Source organism: Hippoglossus hippoglossus, chromosome 15 (genome assembly GCF_009819705.1).
Source record: "Hippoglossus hippoglossus isolate fHipHip1 chromosome 15, fHipHip1.pri, whole genome shotgun sequence".
In the NCBI taxonomy this organism is placed as follows: Eukaryota; Metazoa; Chordata; class Actinopteri; order Pleuronectiformes; family Pleuronectidae; genus Hippoglossus; species Hippoglossus hippoglossus.
Window position 1 is genome coordinate 11,308,931 of NC_047165.1, and position 18,555 is coordinate 11,327,485.

The following is an 18,555-nucleotide window of genomic DNA, read 5'->3' on the forward strand; positions in this document are numbered from 1 at the left end:
TGTGTGTGTGTGTGTGTTTGTGTGTTTAAAACATGTCGACTAAGTCCAGCGGCTGTAGGGCCCTGTCACTTGAGTAAGAGCATAGGGGGACACGGTGATGACGCCGTCCCTCGGGAGAGTCAGTGCTCGGCGTGTGGGGACAATTATTGTCCTCCTCGTCTCCCCTGCCTCCTCCCCCGTCTCCTCCTCCAGCTCCCCACCTCCTTTGCCATTCTGCCCGAGACTTTCCTCCATCCTCAATCTCTCTGCCTCCTCCTCCCTTTCGCGTTCCCTCTTGGCCATTTTGGCGTCCCACATGGCCATCCCGTGGCCTGGCTCGTTCAGAGACTTGTGCTGGTAGAAGACCAGGGAGATGCGGGTGGGGTGGCTGCGGTCTGGCCTGAGGATAGGGGTGGTGGCGTGGAGCTCCCGCCGCGCACACTCTATCAGGATGGAACCGTGCGACGGTGCCACGGCGACTCCGCCTATGTCGTTGTCCAGGAAGTTGTGCTCGCTGTCTGACCACACCTCCTCCTGCTTAATTTCCTCTGGTTCGATTTGGGGAGGTTGTAAGGGGAGGGGGAGAGTTGAGAGGGCAGGGAAGCCATGACCCCTGACCTCTGCCGCGACATCTCCTGCAGCCCTGTGGAGTCCGTTGAGCCTGCTGAAGAGGCCCTCAGAGGTAGGTCTCGGCGAGAAGGAGGAGGGAGGAGGAGCACTCCCGCTGGGGGAGGGTCTGCGCAGAGGAGAGCAGTGCACCTCGTTGGGCTCAGTTTTAAAGGGAGAGGGGTAGTCACTAAGGGCATTATGTAGAGGTATACGTTCTGACTGGACACTCTGGTCACCAGGTGTCTGAGAGTAACCGTTCACACCGTCACTCATTGTCTTATAGTTGAGAGCCGGGCCATTCTGTCCAAACGGGAGCCCAGGCAGGCCGGGGTGGCTGGGGGGCATAACCTCCCTCTGTGGGGTGACCCCTGCACCTGGAGCGGGGTAGTTGCTGGAGCTCTGGCTGTAAGTGCTGTGTTGGCTACTCTCCGGTAGATATCTTCCAACGCTGGCAGGTCTGGGTGGTTGTCTGTATGAGCCGAAGTAGCCCTGTGGCTCTGTGGAGGAAGAAAATAGGAGGTTATGTTTTCACCCCCTGTCCAGTTGGTTGGTTTATTTGATTGTTAGCAAGATTATACAAAAAACTACTGAATGAATTACCACAGAACCTGGTGGAAGGATGCATTATGGGTAAGGGAAGAACTACACAATTTTGGTGCAGAATCAGGGTGCGGATCCAGGATTTTATTTTTCACTTTAATTAATATTGCAAGATGGGGTGTTTTTCTACATTTTCACCAACCAGGGAATAATTCATTTATCTTGAGAAATGAAATCAGGCATATTTAGGGGACTTACATCGATGATAAATCCATTCTAACACGCCTGAAAACACATATCATGAGACTAGTCATGTTCACTGGGAATGAGCGAGCCGGTATAACCAGGAAGCATTTGGTTGTTAGTTGCAGAAAGAGCTAGACTACAAACGAGAAGCTGCAATGGAGAAAAAAAGCAGAATTTATCTGCACAGCAGCTGTTAGCAAAGACTACAGGGTTCGCAACACTAGACTAAAATGGGGCCAGCAGCGTTTCAAAACTTGAGTCATTTTTAAACGTCGTATGGATGTAGTCTCAGGGGAGCTTGGTGGAGGTATGCACTCTATCGATTGCCATTCTAGCATTGCGTAAATAATTTAACTCGATTTACTACCTTTGTTGGGGGTTTCGCTTTTCACTTTCCCAGGAGTGAGAGGAGTCAGCCCGAGCTTCTTGCTCATTTTCTCTGCTTGGGACTTCAATCGAGCTTCTTGTCTTATCTTACGGGCTGATTTCACTGGTTCGGCCAGTAGACGCACCTGATAAATACAAAAATAACAAAAGTCAATGATTTAAAACATGATCGACATTCTTGTTTTTCTTCTGCATTTCTCTGCAACAGAGAAAAACAACATAACAAATAGCCACAGCTGCTTTTCTGTTCCCTCACCTCTCGGGGAAAGGAAGACAGAACTTGCAGAGCACCACTTTGGACTTTGGCCCACTGGCCATAAGCCTGACCGAACTCATCCCTGTCAGAGATCTTGTAGAGTGGCAGAACATGGAGCTGCTCATCTTCTGGTATGCTACGCACTGCACGGTTATCTTCCCTGGTTAAAGTGCAAACCTGAAAAAAAGACACAGACAAAGGGAAAGTTGTTCAAGCAAACAGAAGGCCGCCTTTAATCAATAAATCAAAGAGACTGAACCTAAACTAGAAGCAATGACCTTTGAAATTGGTGGGGGATGCGTTTAAACAAGAAGTGTCACATTCATCACTGGCTTACCACAGTGCTGCCGTTATTCATGTTGTGAGTGTCCTTGTGAGCATGAGCGCAGAAATCCACACAGGCAGTGACTCCGGAAAACGGACGTCCCTTCCTCATTCCCAGCCGGCATCCGTCCCCTGACTCCTCGAGTTCCACCTGTGACAAGTAAAAGGACAAACACTTGAACAGAACTCATGAGAAGAACTAAGTAAAGCTTCATCTGACAAAAAATGTCAGTCAGAGGAAATTCTATTTGAATTCTATTAACACTAGCCTAAGAAAGCAGAGGTAAGGGTGGCTGTTTAATGCTTCATACCTGGTTTTGGAAGGCCTCAGGAGCCAGTCTTTTGTAGAGAGGTGCCAGGTCGGTGGCGAGACTCTGGAGGTTGTTCTCTATTTTCTCCTCCTAGAATTAAAAGATGGATTTTAGAGTTTTGGGGTGGAGAATAGTTGATTTTATAGACTGTGATCCAACAAATGCAACAAGGAACATATTTGTCAATACAATATACAATGTCTCATACAGTGTAAAAGCTAGAAACTGGCCTAATATCTTCAAAACATAAGAGCAATGAGCAAATGCACTGATTTTGGAAAAAACATAATTTGATTGATTGCCACTGAGCATTTCTGCACGCTGACCCCCCTCACCTCTTCTTTGCAGTCTCCGAGCAGTCGAAACTTGCGTGGCACTTTGCTGCGGGCAAATTTACAGCCGTTGAAATACATACTCCAGGAGCAGCCAAAGGAAAATGACGCTCCACACGTGTCTGGGTCCAGACCCTGGCATGCACAAGTCCGACTGTGGAGATGAAGAGGAGGGAGGAAGATAAAGAAAGCGAACAAGGCTAAGGGAAGAGGTAACTTCACTGCAAAACAAGAATTGCTCACTCTTCATTGAGGGCGCAGCGACGGCTGGTGGGGGAGCCGTGTTTAAAAAGCGAGTCCGTGAGGTCCCGGTAGAGGTGGTCCGCCACCGGCCGGGGGACTCCCTCCCAAGCCAGGATGAGGATCACCAACACGGCAGCGTCACAGAAGTGCCCGGGCCTCTTGCGGACCAAACACAGCAGCTTCTCCTCCTCACTGCCACGTCTGATCACCTGTCGGAAACACACATACACACAGAGCATGAGCAGGTTATAAAAGATGAATGACAGCACTGTATGAATATACTTGTTTTACAAATACAGTAAAACAAGCATTTGTCAAAATAATATCATAAAAGTATTGATCCCTTTGACCTGCCAAACCACGAGATAGGGTTTTAAGACAATCATTAACAGTTAAAGTAAATGTTAAGGTGAAGACCTTGACATCTATGTTGAGGTGTGATGTTGGAAATCAGTATATTTGAGTTATGATAACATTGTCGAGGGGCAGGTAAGAGTTTACTGTGGTTGGAATAAGGGTGAGAATCTGAGTTCTGCGCTTAAATATAATGTGGTGGGATCAACAACAATATAGAACAATATATACATTTTGGATTCTAGCACAAAGAGCAGCCACATACCCATTTAGCGATTGGACACCCCTGGGTGCTCTTTCCTTCTTTCCCAGTATAAGAAACAACTTCCACCCTCACTGCATTTCCTTTGGCGCCGTACCTGTGACAACACACACAAGACAAAGCATTAATTTGTGCCACTGACACGGAGAACACATCACCGACAACACAAATCTTACAGTTTTTCATTCTACACATACCTAATGGCAACACACATCCTGGTGCATTAACAAATGAGCAATCCTGTATTTTATATTCCCTTATGTAGCATTTATCAGCAGGAAATACTCACAAATATGTGGTTTACAACACACTATAATGTAATTTTAATGTTTAATGTATTTAGCAACAACAGTAAAACGTCCAGCTTCCCTCTTATGTGGAGGCTTTAAATAGATTATTAAAAACAAAATAGTAAAACACAGTTGTTGTAATTATATAAAGTTGATTTGAAAGCTGATTACAACTACACTGTAGTGTGTAAGTGTGTTGTAAACCATGTATTAAATGTTTATGTATGTGCTAAATGGGTGAACTTAATGTAAACTGTTACTAACTGAGCCAACATTTGTGCCCAAAACAGATATTAATAAAATGCACAAACTGTAGTGGTGTAATAAGTGCTTAACATGCACCACAGCACAGCATAGTAGCCAACGCTGTCCCGTACAGTATAAATGCGTAAATGGCAAACCATTAACTGCAGAATGGAATTGTTCCGTTAAGAGCGGCTGTCAGAGGGACTGTGATGGTCCTCCAGTTGTTTTAAACAGGCTGTCATCTCGGGTTTATGGGCCCCTCGTCTCAGCTCGAGGGGTTTCCTGTTTCAACATGCTGTGTGTGTGTGTGTGTGTGTGAGTGTGTGTGAGTGTGTGTGAGTGTTCATGCGTGTAGCTGAGACAGTGTGTGTGCACGTGTTGAGCTAGCTCAGCAATGCCTCCTTTTAATGACAGACTCTCGGGCTGTGACCCACCCCATTCCACCAAGCCTGTGGTTGACTAGCAGGCTCTCATGTTTGGTAGTAAACACACATACTCAGTGAAAATACAGTGGTAGTAGTCACTCTACCTGTTCTCCATCAGTTCTCTCACTGCAGCAACACTAGGTCCTGCCCCAAGGTGAGTGTAGTAAGGGCCTTCCTCCTTTTCAATGATTTGGTCTGTGGAAAAAACAAAAAGATTTATTAGATATAGGGTTTATGACAAATAGCACAATGACCAAAATGAACCCAGATTACACATATTTCTTTTATAACTAAGTCAGATTATTGTAAATTTTGGCAGTAAATGTAGCTTTAAAGTCCACATTTCAAGACCAAATAGATCATAACAAGTTAACAAGGCTACACAAATATGGCAGAGAATTGCGACCTCCTTTTGCATGAATTGGCCCTTGAATTAGGACACAGCTAGTGTGTGTTTGTGTGTGTGTGTGTGTGTGTGTGTGTGTATGCGTTTGTGTGTGTATGATTCCATCACAAAGACAAAAATGGAAAATGAAAGTCAGTTTGAGGTCGTATATAAAAGCTGATTTAGTCACTATGTGGCCTACATCCAGTGTGCAACCAGTGCAGATGAGTCCTGCACCAGGTTGGGTACCTGCATAAAAGTTGTGTAATGCATTAAAAAGAAATTCAAAGAAATTCACAGGTAAAACTGAACCAAAGTTCAAATGTTTGTGCAGTACTTTTATATATCTAAATCAGCTTATGAAGCCTAGTCAGCCACAAGGATTTATTTTATTGTGAAAGCCTACAAAGCCCACAATGACACCACCTCTGTCATAGCAAACTATTGGGTAGAATGAATAGCATAAGGATAAAGTCTGGCTTTGGTGCTTGTGAAAAGTGCCAAATATTAGCTTTTGATAGCCACAAGCCGTCATCATTGAGGAAACACACTGACAGCTGCAGGAGCACAGGTGCTGCAACAATTGACTTGTAATTTTCAAAAAGACAAAAATAAACCTCTAAAACAGGAGGACAAAAAGGCCATAAGCTTTTTGATGTGAGTGAGTGTGTATGTAACATGTGTGTTTAAGCACAGGTGATGGTTAGGGTCGTGGGTCATATGGTTATGGGCCCGGATGAGACCAGATTTGATCTGCTTTCACATGTAAAAACTTAGGGAGTCAACTCACCCATGCATTGACAGGATGGAAGATCAGCCAGTTTTTTGGAAGGTGTATTGAGCAGGTTCTTGATCGGGGTATCCATAAAACTCACTGGAGACTCCAGGAAGCTGTTGATGCTGTTCTTGGATGGAGTTGACTCTGCAGAGTGGCCCAGATCAGCTTCAGTAGACGTGGACAGGACAGTGACAGGTCCTGACCTCTCCAGCTTGTAGTAGCCCTGCTGGCTTGGAGGAGGCGACTGCGGCGCCCCTGAGAAGCCATTAACCAGACCATGGTGCCCAGTGCTGTGGCTGAGGAAAGCGTTATTGGCTGGGCTGTTGTTAGGATGAGCACCGTGCTGCAGCCCACCACAGGGCTGCGCTACCTGAGATAACAAATGCCTTTCGCACTCCGGTCCTGCAGCGTGACCATTGCATGGATGATGTTGGGGGAATGACCCATTTGAGTAGGACCACGGCTGGTTTTCTTGAACACTAGTGTGAATGATCCTTGTGAGATTACTGTAGCTCGGGGTCTGTGGCCCTATGAGGGCTGTACTGTGTGGGTTACTGTGATGGATGAGTTGCCTCCTTTCCTCTTGAGCCTCAGCCAAGTATCTCTTCAGGTCAATTTGAGCCTGAGGCAGAAACAGGTTTCTCTTATGGTGAAGGCCTAATTTCCCCTGTGGCAGAATCTTCTGGCCTCTGCTCCTCTGGGGCGTCTCTCCGTTTGCCATGCGTTTTGAGAGGGGGGTCCTGCGACTGACTCCCTCATTTTGTCCGTCAGCTACTTTCTTCTTTCTGGGTTTGGCGGGTGTAGCCCTTGGTTTTTTTATGGGGGTCTTTTTCTGAGTGGGGGTCATCTGGGAGTTGTAGTTGTATTTGATTGCTGACACAGGTGTTCCTTTCGGGGGGTTGTTCTCTGACCGCTGGCTGTGTCGGGCCTGGATGATGAAAGCCAGGTCTGCCAGCTGAGCTGCCACCTCCTCTTCATCTCTGTTTCTACCTGCTTTACTAACTCTGTCTCTGTCCTCCCCAAACAAGCGCTCGCGCTCTTTACTAAACTTCATCTCACAGGGATCTTTGTAGCTACATTCAGACTTGATGATGTGAGCACCAAAACGCTGCTCTGTCCTCCCGCTGGGCGCTTTATCACTGTCTGAGCTGGCCTCTAAAAGATCCTGCAGAGACAGCTTTGAGTAAGAGTTGGTCCCCCAAGAGCACTGGATGACATTCCCTTGTCTGGCCACTGGGGGGCGGATGACTGACGTCTGGTGTAGTGGTGAGCTTATGACCGAGACTTTGTTGTAGTGGATAGCCCCAGTGGGTTTGGCTTCTTGCGAGGTTGTATTTGTACAAGGGGTTGAAAACGGGGCAACAGTAGAAATGGGATGTTCACACTTACTTTCAGTTTTAATGGACCTTAGGGTGCTGTCAGGTATAGCTGCCAGTTGAGTCAAGGCCTCAATAGCAATTGCCTGATCAAAACTTAGATTTTTCCTCTCTGCCAAAGACTGCACACTCGGTAGCAAGACACTAGAAGAAGGTTCACTTTTCATAGGTTGTGGAGTCCTTTGCAGGTTAACAGGAGTGCTTTTCTGACACAAGTCGTTCTTCAAGTCCTCTGGCTCCTTTTTGACAAAGTGCAAGTCTGGTGGCTCTGTTTTGATGGTGCGAAGAATGGAAGAACGCGAACAGAAGAGTTTCTCCTCCAGTCCCTTCCTCTCTGTTACAGACAGACACACCACAGCCGCCAGTGTGGACAGCGGGTCTTCACAGACCTCTTCTTCATCCCTCAGCTGCGTGGTGGCCTGTTCAGTGATCCACATCCATGGCTCATTCAGCTTGATCTTCTTTAGCGGAACTGACATGTCATCTGGAGGCATCTTGGGTCCGTTTTCAGAGCAGTCCTTAGGAATTGAGGCTATTATAGTCCTTTGAGCCTCTGATGCCATTATAGTTCTTTTAAATGCAGGCTTCAGATCAGAGTTTGACCCAGTGGTCATATTAGCACCGTTAGGTATAGACAGGTTCTCAGCAGAACCATTCTGAAAAGTCACAGAAGAGCATACGTGTTGGTGAAGTGCAAAGCTGGGCAGCTCCACCCCGGGCTCTTGTTTAATAAGTGCCGGACGTCCAAATTGGTCCGAGGCCAGGTTGTGGGTGAGCAGGTGGTTGACGGGTGGAGATTGTGTATGAGGTATGTGGCCTTCTTCCCCCTCATCCTCCTCTGCTGCCGTGTGGGTATCATCCATCTGTGCTGTGCCTTTGCCATTTAACGACCCACTTTCTGGAACCACCTGAGACGGAGAGACAGAAAGAGAAACAAGAAGAGAGAAGTGACTCAACAAGCTTTGGCAGTATACAGCTTCTTCAGCTTGTTCTAAGCAGTCATGGCACACAGCACAACAGATTGCCTCCCAGCATGGCTTGAGCATCTGCCGCAGCCACTGCCGAGGCTGTGGAAAATATTATGACATGTGAAAACAAAGAATCTGCTTTCTATAAATCTTGCAGAAACTGATCTCTAAACAGAGCTAATAAAATAAATACAGTGTTAGTTTGGTCAAGGCTTCAATAAGGAGCATATTACTGCCTGTGCTGTGGAGCGTTGAGAGCCACAGACCCACAGGTAGCCGAGAGCAAGTAAACATTTGGAGTCATGCACAGTTCAATATTGCGTCACTGCCGGTGGGTCACTGAGGGCATATGTGCAACGTGCATATACATGTTGTGTTTGTGCTGGTTTTGTAGGTGTGTTCCTTGGCATACGTGTGTGTGCATGCAAGCACATGTGATTATTCACACAGCTGCCTCAGTGATTAACCTACTAGGGTTCTTATCCACTCAGAGCTGCGCTACAGCATTGCCTGACCTTTAGGCTAATACGGATTCTGGCTGTCAGTCGAGCTACGACCATCCAACGGTCCTCATGACTAGTGACATAGTGATAGAACCCCATCACCCCATCAGTGACACACTCCTTGATGATTTAAAGTGCTGACAATTAATAAATATTAATATTGGCTGACATGATAGTGTCCAAATCATTCAGCCCTACTGACAAGCATAGCCATTAGTCATTAGGGTAAAAACAGAAGTGAAGGACGTTTGATCAAGACAAAGTCTTTTTGCAGTTCACATGTTATCTTAGAAACTAAAGGGGCACTTAAGGACAGCTATTCTGATAAAAATAAAAAATCATAGGAAATCATATGATCAACTGGAGTCAAGTCAAGCTGTTTCTTATTTTAGGATTTAACCCCCACGTCATAATCACAACTAAAGCCTTCAACAGTGGACTTGTCAAAAACGTTTCAGTGAAACAAACATAAAGCAGAATCACCAACTCATGTGTGATGAGGACTCTGATTGAATTATATAAAAGGTATTTAATACATTTTTTATCCTGATGGAAACAAAACAGTCAAATTTCTTGTACGTGTTAACATGCTTGGACAACAAAGCTGATTCTGATAAGTCACAATGAATAGTCAATGCTTCAAATATAGATGTTGCAGCAAAGAAGCTACAACCTCGAATACATGGATGATACACAGAAATCTTCCACCTGGCAGCACAGTAGATGAACACAGTCAACACAGTTTCAAGGTGGGCACCAAAGATTAGTGTCAGCAAAATATGATGATGGTGAATATGATCCCAATCTGTTCTTCATTTATGGTGTTGAATATCGGACAGAAAAGTGTTTGTGCTGAACATTATGGTGTGACGTTGTTGATCTTTTGGATATAAGATGTCATTACTTTACCCTTGAGATGTTTGTGTGAATTTTTGTCATAATCAAGGAGATAATGTTTGTTCTTTTTATTTTCTTTAACATTGTGAGATATGGCATTTCTGAATAAATAAAGCAAAAATCAGGCATGTGTATAGTGCTAATATCTATGAATGGGTGAAATAAGTTGCAGATCCAAATGTATCCAATCTTAATACATATGGAATATAATGCTAAAGTGGCCAATCAGCCTTGGCAGAGGTATGCGCTCTCAGAGTACCCCCTTTCCCTGGTGTTGCGGAGCTGTTGCGTTCACAGGACAGTCACATCACGTCTGTTCAGACTTGAGGTCAAAACTGAAGGAATATCCTCAAAGTGTTGCTGAGAAATCGAGCTCACCACAGATATAAGTACCTATGGATGGACAACCGGAAAACATAACGCCTCCCCCATGGCAATAAAGCACAGCGCTTTGTGCCAGGACTCAGCTGACAAAAGGATCTCAAACTTGTTTGCACGACCTGCAGGACATGTGTGCATTCATGTGAGCTGTGTGTACTGTATGTTTATGACTGAGACTGCATGTGTGTGTCTGAGAGGCTACCAATTTTTCCCTCTAATGAACAAACGTGACCGCAGGGGAGCTGGAGATACATTCTTTATCGCTGTTTACCTTACATAAGCATTCATTAAACTCCATCACTGACACTGTGTTAATGCACTGTACAGCAGGAGATGTGGACTTCACAGATCAAGAGCAGCAACAGCACTTCATTATAAACCAGACTCCAGTGAAGCCACAGACCAAACAGACAAACACTGGAGTTTATCAGTAACATGTGCTCTGGTCACTTTGTTCTCTCTGTTTCCATCAGACATGAACTAACTTACACTGGAATAATAACGCTAAACTGTTTTAACTGACTGAAGAAAAGTATCTTTTACAGCAGCAGAACAGTAGCTTTTATCCAAAGTGTCTCTAATTTACCAATGCACACAGACATGGCAGCAGAGTGCACATGCAAGGCAGAGGCCAAACCTTTGGGAGCAAGGACACCTGTGAAACTGAACCATGAACCCTGCAGCTACTGACAGGGCTCCTCTGCCTCCTGAGCCAGAGCTGGACGTGTATTACTGTGATATAATAAATTAAAACTACAAAGTCACATTGCTGCTAAACAATACATCAACCTGACCAACTCAGTTCTGTGAGTTCTCAGACAAAATATTTTTGAATTTCAAGCAGTAGAGCAGTGCCCATTATAAACATGGCTGTTTGGAATGGGCTGTTTGCTTTGCCTGTGGTAACGATCCAGAGCTACTTCAGATATAGCCAATGTTTTTCACAAGACGAAAACTGAAATAGCTTTTCTACTGTTCACGTGTGTGGCTTATATACAAGTATTTACTTATTTTTTCATATGTTGTATGTTGGCTATTTCAGAGGTCTTCAGACCCATATTTACAACTTTTCAAAATAAAAGCTCTGTAATTAAGCTCAATATGAAGCATTGCAGCGACAAAACACACGTTGTGCTTTGTGCCTAATCGCACAAAATTTGACAATGCACTACTATGGGATGGGTCCTTAACAATACACATGCCAGGTGTGAAGCCGATAAGATGAGCGGTTCTTAAGACAGACAGACGGGGATTTCTGGAATTAGTAGATAGATGTGTAGTACATCGCATGCAAAGAGAAATGAATCGAGGCCTGTGAAGCAGAGGAATAAACTCTGGTCTCTGTGAGTAAAAAAAGCTACTGAAAAATAAGAGGTAAAGTAGTGCAGAGCAAAAAAGCACTTAACTGAATTAGGAAAATAAAAGGTGTCAAAGGCAGCGCTGAGTTCTAAGAGGATTAATACCGAACAATCTCCTGGCTCTAGATCCCAGACTGTATAATATAAGGAGATTTAACACCCAACAAGAAGCTGCAGTGTAAATTCAGTGAATACAAATGTAGAGACAAAAAAGTGAGCAGAAAGCGATGTTTCATAGGAAAGGAAAGAGAATAAAAAAGCAATATGTTGTTAAACTGATTAAAGCCAGAGGAAAAAAAGTGTATTTTTGCCTCCTGCAAGAGATACATAGCTTAAAATGTCATTTACCTACAGTGTAGCTGTTTTAAAGTTATTTGAAAATGACACCACATTGTGTATGTTTTTGGCCTGTTATTCACAGGAATGCACGGCACACTGTTTAGAAGAAGATTATTAAAAAGCAGAAGGGAGTATTTTTGGTCTAAGTTCAGCTCTTGTTTGGCAATGCAAGTGAGAGTTGCAGTGACCACAGAGCTGTTCATGATAAATAAAATGATTACTACTTTAAGGTTCTTTTCACTGATCTGATCTCTCTCTGATCCATCGCTCGTTCTCCCCACTCCACTGTCTATCCATGACTGCCAGGACAGAGCCTTACTACTAGAAACACATTGCTGATGCAACAGATATCTGAAGCTCAGACTGAAGCAATACTGGGGTTACCAATGCAACCAGGCATCAAGATACCTGCTTTGCAAAACACGTGGAAATGAGGCAGAGAGATAAAGAGGGAATAAGTTGGGGAGCAGAGAGAGAGAGAGAGGGGGGGGGGGCAGTGTGTCTGTCACAATAAACTGCTTTCAGTGACAAAGCGCCACTGGCCGCCTTCCAGCACTGCACCAGACACACGCGTGTCTCTATGCATGCGTACGCGTGTGACTGACTGCGCATCCTTTCAAGTGTTCATGATCTGAGGCTGACGTCAAAACGCAGCCCCTCTTTGAATGCATTTCGTTTAATCTTGTGGCAGCAAAAAGCCTAATGCAGAATGTAAATGCAAAGTCATGTGCTCTCATTTAGTCCCCGGGTCTCTGGGGGGAGAGGACGCTGGGCCTGTGATGTGTTAGGGCTGTGTCTTTGTGTTTGTGCGCGCTGTGTCTGCCTCAGGGCGTCTCGAGTCACTCACGCTTGCACCATGGCGTTTTTAAAATGCAAACGCTGTCCTTTGCTTTTGTGCAAGTCAAACACGTGCTCGTCTGTAGCGCCCATCAAAGCTTTGAAAGAAATCAAACAAAACATATGCTTGAAAGTGTAGCTAAGCGTTCAGAGACCTGCCATGGCAACAGAAGTGTGACCGTCACTTGAATCTTAACAACCTTCTCTCAGGAGATAAATCTCCAGGGAGGTTTGAAGAAGTGTGTATCCCCTCTCAAAGCAAACACACGCTCGTATTCAGTAAATAAAAACATCTGCACACGCAGTGTGTGCAAGGACTGATAATAGAGAGACCCCCATATTCATGCGCAACCTTTATCTGCGTCTCCTCACAGTGAAACACTGAAGAGGCACATGCTTCCTTCCTGTGAGTAGTGAGTAGTGGTTTATATCTGTTTCTCTCAACACGTGAACATTTCCTTCATTCATTCAGAGAGCGTTTCCTGTGTGCATCGCGCTCAACGTAACGCACAGTAGTCAACAACACAAAACCTACTCAACAGTGTTCACCCAACAAACTTGAAGGAGCTGGCTCACGAATTAGAGCTTAGTCAACTATAAAATTACACAGATAAAGACTGCATCAGTACCAGCGGGAACTTCTCTACACAAACTGCACAATAACAATAACACCTTCACTACTGCAGCCAAACAAGTAAAGCCGGCTAAATTACAAGTTACGACCCGAGGCTTACGCGCGCTCCACTTCTCTGTGAGGCAGAAAACAGCAGGTGTATAAATATGGCTGTCCAAAACACTGCAAGGACGAAAAGGGGGCGCGAAGGGGCTCTTCACACAACACAACAGCCAAGAAAGGATCAGCGACGGGAAAATGGAAGAGGGATGTCTGTTACCGTGGAAACTGACTGACCTCTTTGTTGATGATTTTGTTGTCACATCCTCTAATCCCACCTGGAAAAGACAAGCCAAACACACACAGAAGCCACAAACACACACAGAAGCCCAGATCCTCAGTGGTTCAGTAGTAACTATAACAACACCAGCCTCCAAATGAAGCGCTCCAATCAGCTAAATCCAGGGTGGTAGTGAAAGAGAGAGAGAGAGAGAGAGAGAGAGAGAGAGAGAGAGAGAGAGAGACAGACAACAGATGATAACCTCGAGATGAGCTCCGCTAAAGCTGACCCATCTGCAGCGAGACAAAAGACCCCAGGGTGAATGCTCCGGCTGCTATTACCTTGTCTGTCCTCAGAGGAAGCCCCCCCCTCCACCTCTGGTTTAGGGCAGTATATCCCTAAAAGGTGCTGGTGGCCATCTTGCTGTGGCTTCCTTTAGCCTCAAAAGAAAACGCTGGCTACAGTAGCCGTGTGCAGGACAAGATCCTGGGTGTCATGACTAGGGCGACTGTGAGCCGCTGTAGCAAAGTGCTGCTACAGCAGACGTGCATACACACACACACACATATAGACCCACATACACACACACACATACGGGATGCCTTTTGCAGACGCAGACAGAGCCTCATCAGCCAATGGCGTGAGGACCTTAGCGGCTTGTAAATTATCTTCCATGCCTAGACTCTCCTAAACAAAGGATCCCCTATGTGGGCTTTTTACTCCAGCCCTATGCACATGGACAGGAGGCAAGCTGTGGAGCGGATACTGCACACTTGCTGGATCGGGATCAGAGGAAAACAAATCCGTCACCGCTGAGATATTAACCCCTGAAGCTGCTCACCAGCACATATTCTGAGCTCTTGGAGATTTTCACTGAAAACTATACATACACAACTGACACAAACTGATTAAATGCCATAAAAATCTCCTTAAATGCTTTTTTTCACATATTAATATCAACGTAAAATCCCATATCTTTGGGTTTTAGACTGCTGTTCAGACATATAAACAAAAAAAACATAACTTTTTACACATCCATTTTACAAAAAAACAATCCATCAGCTAATAAAAAATACAACAGATTAATAAATATTATAAATTAATTTTAAAGCCATGAGTAAAACACTTACTCTGTTAAAGCAGAGGCCAACACATCACATGACAATGACACTAGCCAGTTTGCAGATGTTTGCGAGTGTGTCTCCCCCCCACAGTTGTAAGGCATGTGATCTATTACATTATAAGGAAGTGGTGCACAGTTAGACACAGTATGAAGCGTGTTACATCATGACCCCGCCTCTTAAACAATTACAAACACTGTCATCCGCGTGGCTCCATGATTTTCTGCAACACCCACATGATCGAGCATGGATTCTCACATCACCCATCTCTCGCCTACCCCCCCCCCCCCAAAAGCCTTTTCGTCTCATTCTAAGCAGAAAAGCTGCGGTTAGAGAGAAAACAAGAAGAGAGAAAGCAATGTTAAGCGAGAGTGAAACACTCCCCCTGTTTTAAAGGCAACCATGTGGCCAAGACGTTGAGGTCACGCCAGGACACGAAAAACATGAAGGCAGCCCAAGCCAGTGCCTGTTCTAGTAACCAACCGTGTGTTTGATTGTGGAAGCAGGGAGCGCAGGGCTTAGTGCAGACACAACAATGAAAAACTATAACTGTGTAGTTTGTCCAGCAAGCAAACTTCAGGAGGAAACAAATGGGGAAAAAGCAGGTCATGGTGGGAAGTGCAGTTCATGAGAACAATTTCCTGTATGTCACAATCTCAAAAAGTAACCACAGTGTTTTGAAACACTATGTTGCAGTTTTTTAAAGTATGTTAAAGATTAGTGTTCTTACTCCCATTTTTGCACAACTGTCTTTATCAAACGACTGAGTTCAACAGTCAGTTGGTCAGTTAGACACTTCAAGCTTATCTCAGTCAAACTCCTGCACCGTGTGGCTTCATACATATGTGCCTTGAACAAATGCCCAGCATTTATGAAGAGTAAAACTGTCTCTCTCTCATTCGTCAGATTGATTTTGTTGAATGGAAAGGTTCAAAGATATCACATCCTTTGCAAAGCAGGTAGGTGAAGATGTAGTTTGCATCTATTAATGCTCATATTCAACGTTAAGTCATTTCCCTGACACATTGTAAAACAAACACAGATGCAATGTGTACATATTTCAACACACTTTTCATATATGAAAGGCAAAGTCCGGAAAATATCCGGACACAATTGTGTGGACATTCTCCGGGCTTTACCAACTTGAGGAGAGGGTTACCTGAGATGTCATAAATGTTTTCAGATTCATTATGGCAGTTAATAGGAAGATATCCTCTTAATGGTAATGACACAGGCAGTCTGACAGGTTTGACGTTTATGGAGGCTACACACTACTGTTAAACAGGTTACACAACCCAAACAATAACCACACACCTTGTGTATACACACCTACCAACCGCTGTCATGTCAACTACGAGTGTGCTGCTGAGGCATTAATAGGGATACCATGTTTAAAGGACTTGGACTACACAACAGCCATATGAAATATATAATATCAATATATAACGAAACATACATAAAACAAATCATTTGCAGTTTACCCTGTAAATCTGATCTGCTCATGCAATCTTTGATTCTATCAAATAAGGTATTAAAATGTGAAAAAATATATTATTCCACAATGTTAAACTACCTTTATCACAATGAAAAAAACCTGCATTACAGAATGAAAATACTGGCTTCACACAAGGCTGAGATGCTCCACACTGCATCTCAGCCTTCAATATTCCTCCTCCTGAAGCCACTCCATTCCTTCATCCGAAAAATACTCCACAACCAACTACCAACAATATTTCACCACACCCTAATTTGCTCTTTAAGTGTCCCATATGTTTTCCCCCTTAAACGAGTTCCCCAGTTCTCGTTAGAAACAAGTAGTCTGAGCATTAATCACCTGAGGCTATACAGTACACAGGCGTGCAGGCAAAGAGGTAAAGAGAGTCACTCTGCAACACAGTCGTAAACTGTCTCTGACACATCTGGAGGCTGACCCACTGGAGACCGGCTCCAGTGATGGAGCGGAGCCAAATATAAATGTTGCCAATAATTGACTTTACTGCCAACGCTAATGAAAAATTGTCCCCCATTTGCATGGTCAAGCTACAGATCTCTGGCGGTTAGTTGGCGCGAGTTACAGCTGTTATTTGTTTTCTAGTAAAGTTGTAACTCTCTACCGCTCATGGTCAGTTAAAGGTAGATGATGATGATCCTGCAATTGTCAAATAAGGAAAAAGGAAGCTGGGGGGGGGGACTGGTGGGCTGATTTTATTGCCCAATTTATGCTGCTTGCAGATAAATCAATATTAACATTTAATAACAGCCAATAAGCAACAAAGAATATCAGTAATTATAAGCCAAAGATAGGTGTTTCTACTCAGTCCAGTAGGGAGCGCTCTGAATGAGAACTCACATAGGTCTTAATGTAAAACTCTTCTTTTATACCAAATGCACAAATGCACAAAAGCAGAAAACTGCAGAGAGTATGTGGTTTGACTGTCTGTGTGGATGGTAAAAGCATTAAGGACTATAGCATAAAAAACAAGCTTTACAAAGCAGTACCACAGCAACACACAAAGTTAAAGACCTCTTAGGTTATCATGAGAAGTGTAAAAATAAATGTTTTGGTTCATTCTAAAACTGTAGATGGATGTAAGAATATGGCAGGTCACCACAGTCCAGATAATTAATGGCAAACTTTTACTTTGAGTGTGAAATGTGTGAATGAAATTGGTATCAACCTTAAAAATCCTGTTCATTGTGTAGTTAAAGGTGCTGAAGTGAGTGATGGCAACTATGGGAAAACATGACTCTGTGCTTGAAGCCTTCCTCATGCTGCACATCCAGCCCATGCATGCACAACCTCTCACACAATCTCACACTCAAACACCTCTTTGTACAGGTTAAAGACCAAACACACACCAATGTTTAGAGACTATGAATGAGGGGTACCAATCCACATTTACATTTGGATCTAATGAAGCCAGACTGAGGTCGTGTGGGCCTTGAGGAGAACCTTGTAACCATTAAGTCTGTGTTACCTGAGAGGAGGCAGCACTGAGGCTCATATTCAGCAAACTTTCGAGGCTACAACTTTCTTTTCCAACAAAACATCTACATGTCCACAACATAGCTTTCCGCACTCTCTTCTGCACGCTCTCTGCCTCTTCAACACACACACACACCCACACACACACACATACTTCCTGTATGGATAGCGTGTAGCCCACAGATGAGGCTATTTTAAGGACACAATGGATTCACATTCAAAATTCCATTTCACACACATAAACACAGACTCCGTTATGTAACATACTACAGTCCCACTCTTGGCAGGAAATGTGCACCATTCAACACCACACCCAAAACCCACATGGACTTGATTTAGGGACCAGCACTGATGGTCAATATGTAAGGACATTGGGTCACTCCAACTTTGACAACCCTAACCCATCGAGGAGAGGAGGGATGAACTTAAAACCTTCATTCAACAAAATGTGCTTTTTAGTCTTGTGCCTGCTTTGTCTTTCTTTGTATTTATCTTTGTACCTGTAGGTTTTCTTTGCACACAGTGACGTATTAAAGTGATAGTTCACCCAAAAATGAAAATTCATTATCTTGTTATCTACTCACCACTATGCCGATGGAGGGGTGGGTGAAGTGTTTGAGTGCACAATACTTTTAACGTAGAAAAACAACAGAAAAAAACAGAAGATGCCTCCATACTGCTCCTGTGGTGCCATCCAAGTGTCCGTAAGTTTCGGTATTCAAATTCAACTCGAAACTGTGTCATTTACACCATGTTTTTAGCCTAAATGTCCGCTGTGATCCATGTACGGACCCAGAGGAGGATATAACAGGTAATTGCAAACATTTCCACCACAGTGTGGAATCAATCAGTCAGTGTACGGTGCACGTCCTATTCTCTAGTTTTCCCTAAAAGCCACCAGAGGGGCTCTGTAGCTTTCTATAGGTGCA

General features: G+C 44.2%; 1 protein-coding gene across 3 annotated transcripts in view; it reads right to left on the minus strand.

Moving 5' to 3' along the window:
• Positions 1-18,555, minus strand: part of tet1 (tet methylcytosine dioxygenase 1) — a 30,586-nt gene that overhangs the window by 2,138 nt on the left and 9,893 nt on the right. For all 3 annotated transcript variants that reach the window (XM_034608381.1, XM_034608382.1, XM_034608383.1), the window contains exons 3-12: positions 5,980-8,251; positions 4,909-4,999; positions 3,847-3,940; positions 3,228-3,436; positions 2,988-3,138; positions 2,653-2,742; positions 2,355-2,492; positions 2,018-2,194; positions 1,742-1,886; positions 25-1,085 (exon numbers count right to left, since the gene is read on the minus strand). In XM_034608381.1, coding sequence (XP_034464272.1) covers positions 40-1,085; positions 1,742-1,886; positions 2,018-2,194; positions 2,355-2,492; positions 2,653-2,742; positions 2,988-3,138; positions 3,228-3,436; positions 3,847-3,940; positions 4,909-4,999; positions 5,980-8,251 — 4,413 coding nt within the window. In that variant the 3' untranslated portion in view covers positions 25-39. The remainder of the gene's footprint in view (positions 1-24; positions 1,086-1,741; positions 1,887-2,017; positions 2,195-2,354; positions 2,493-2,652; positions 2,743-2,987; positions 3,139-3,227; positions 3,437-3,846; positions 3,941-4,908; positions 5,000-5,979; positions 8,252-18,555) is intronic.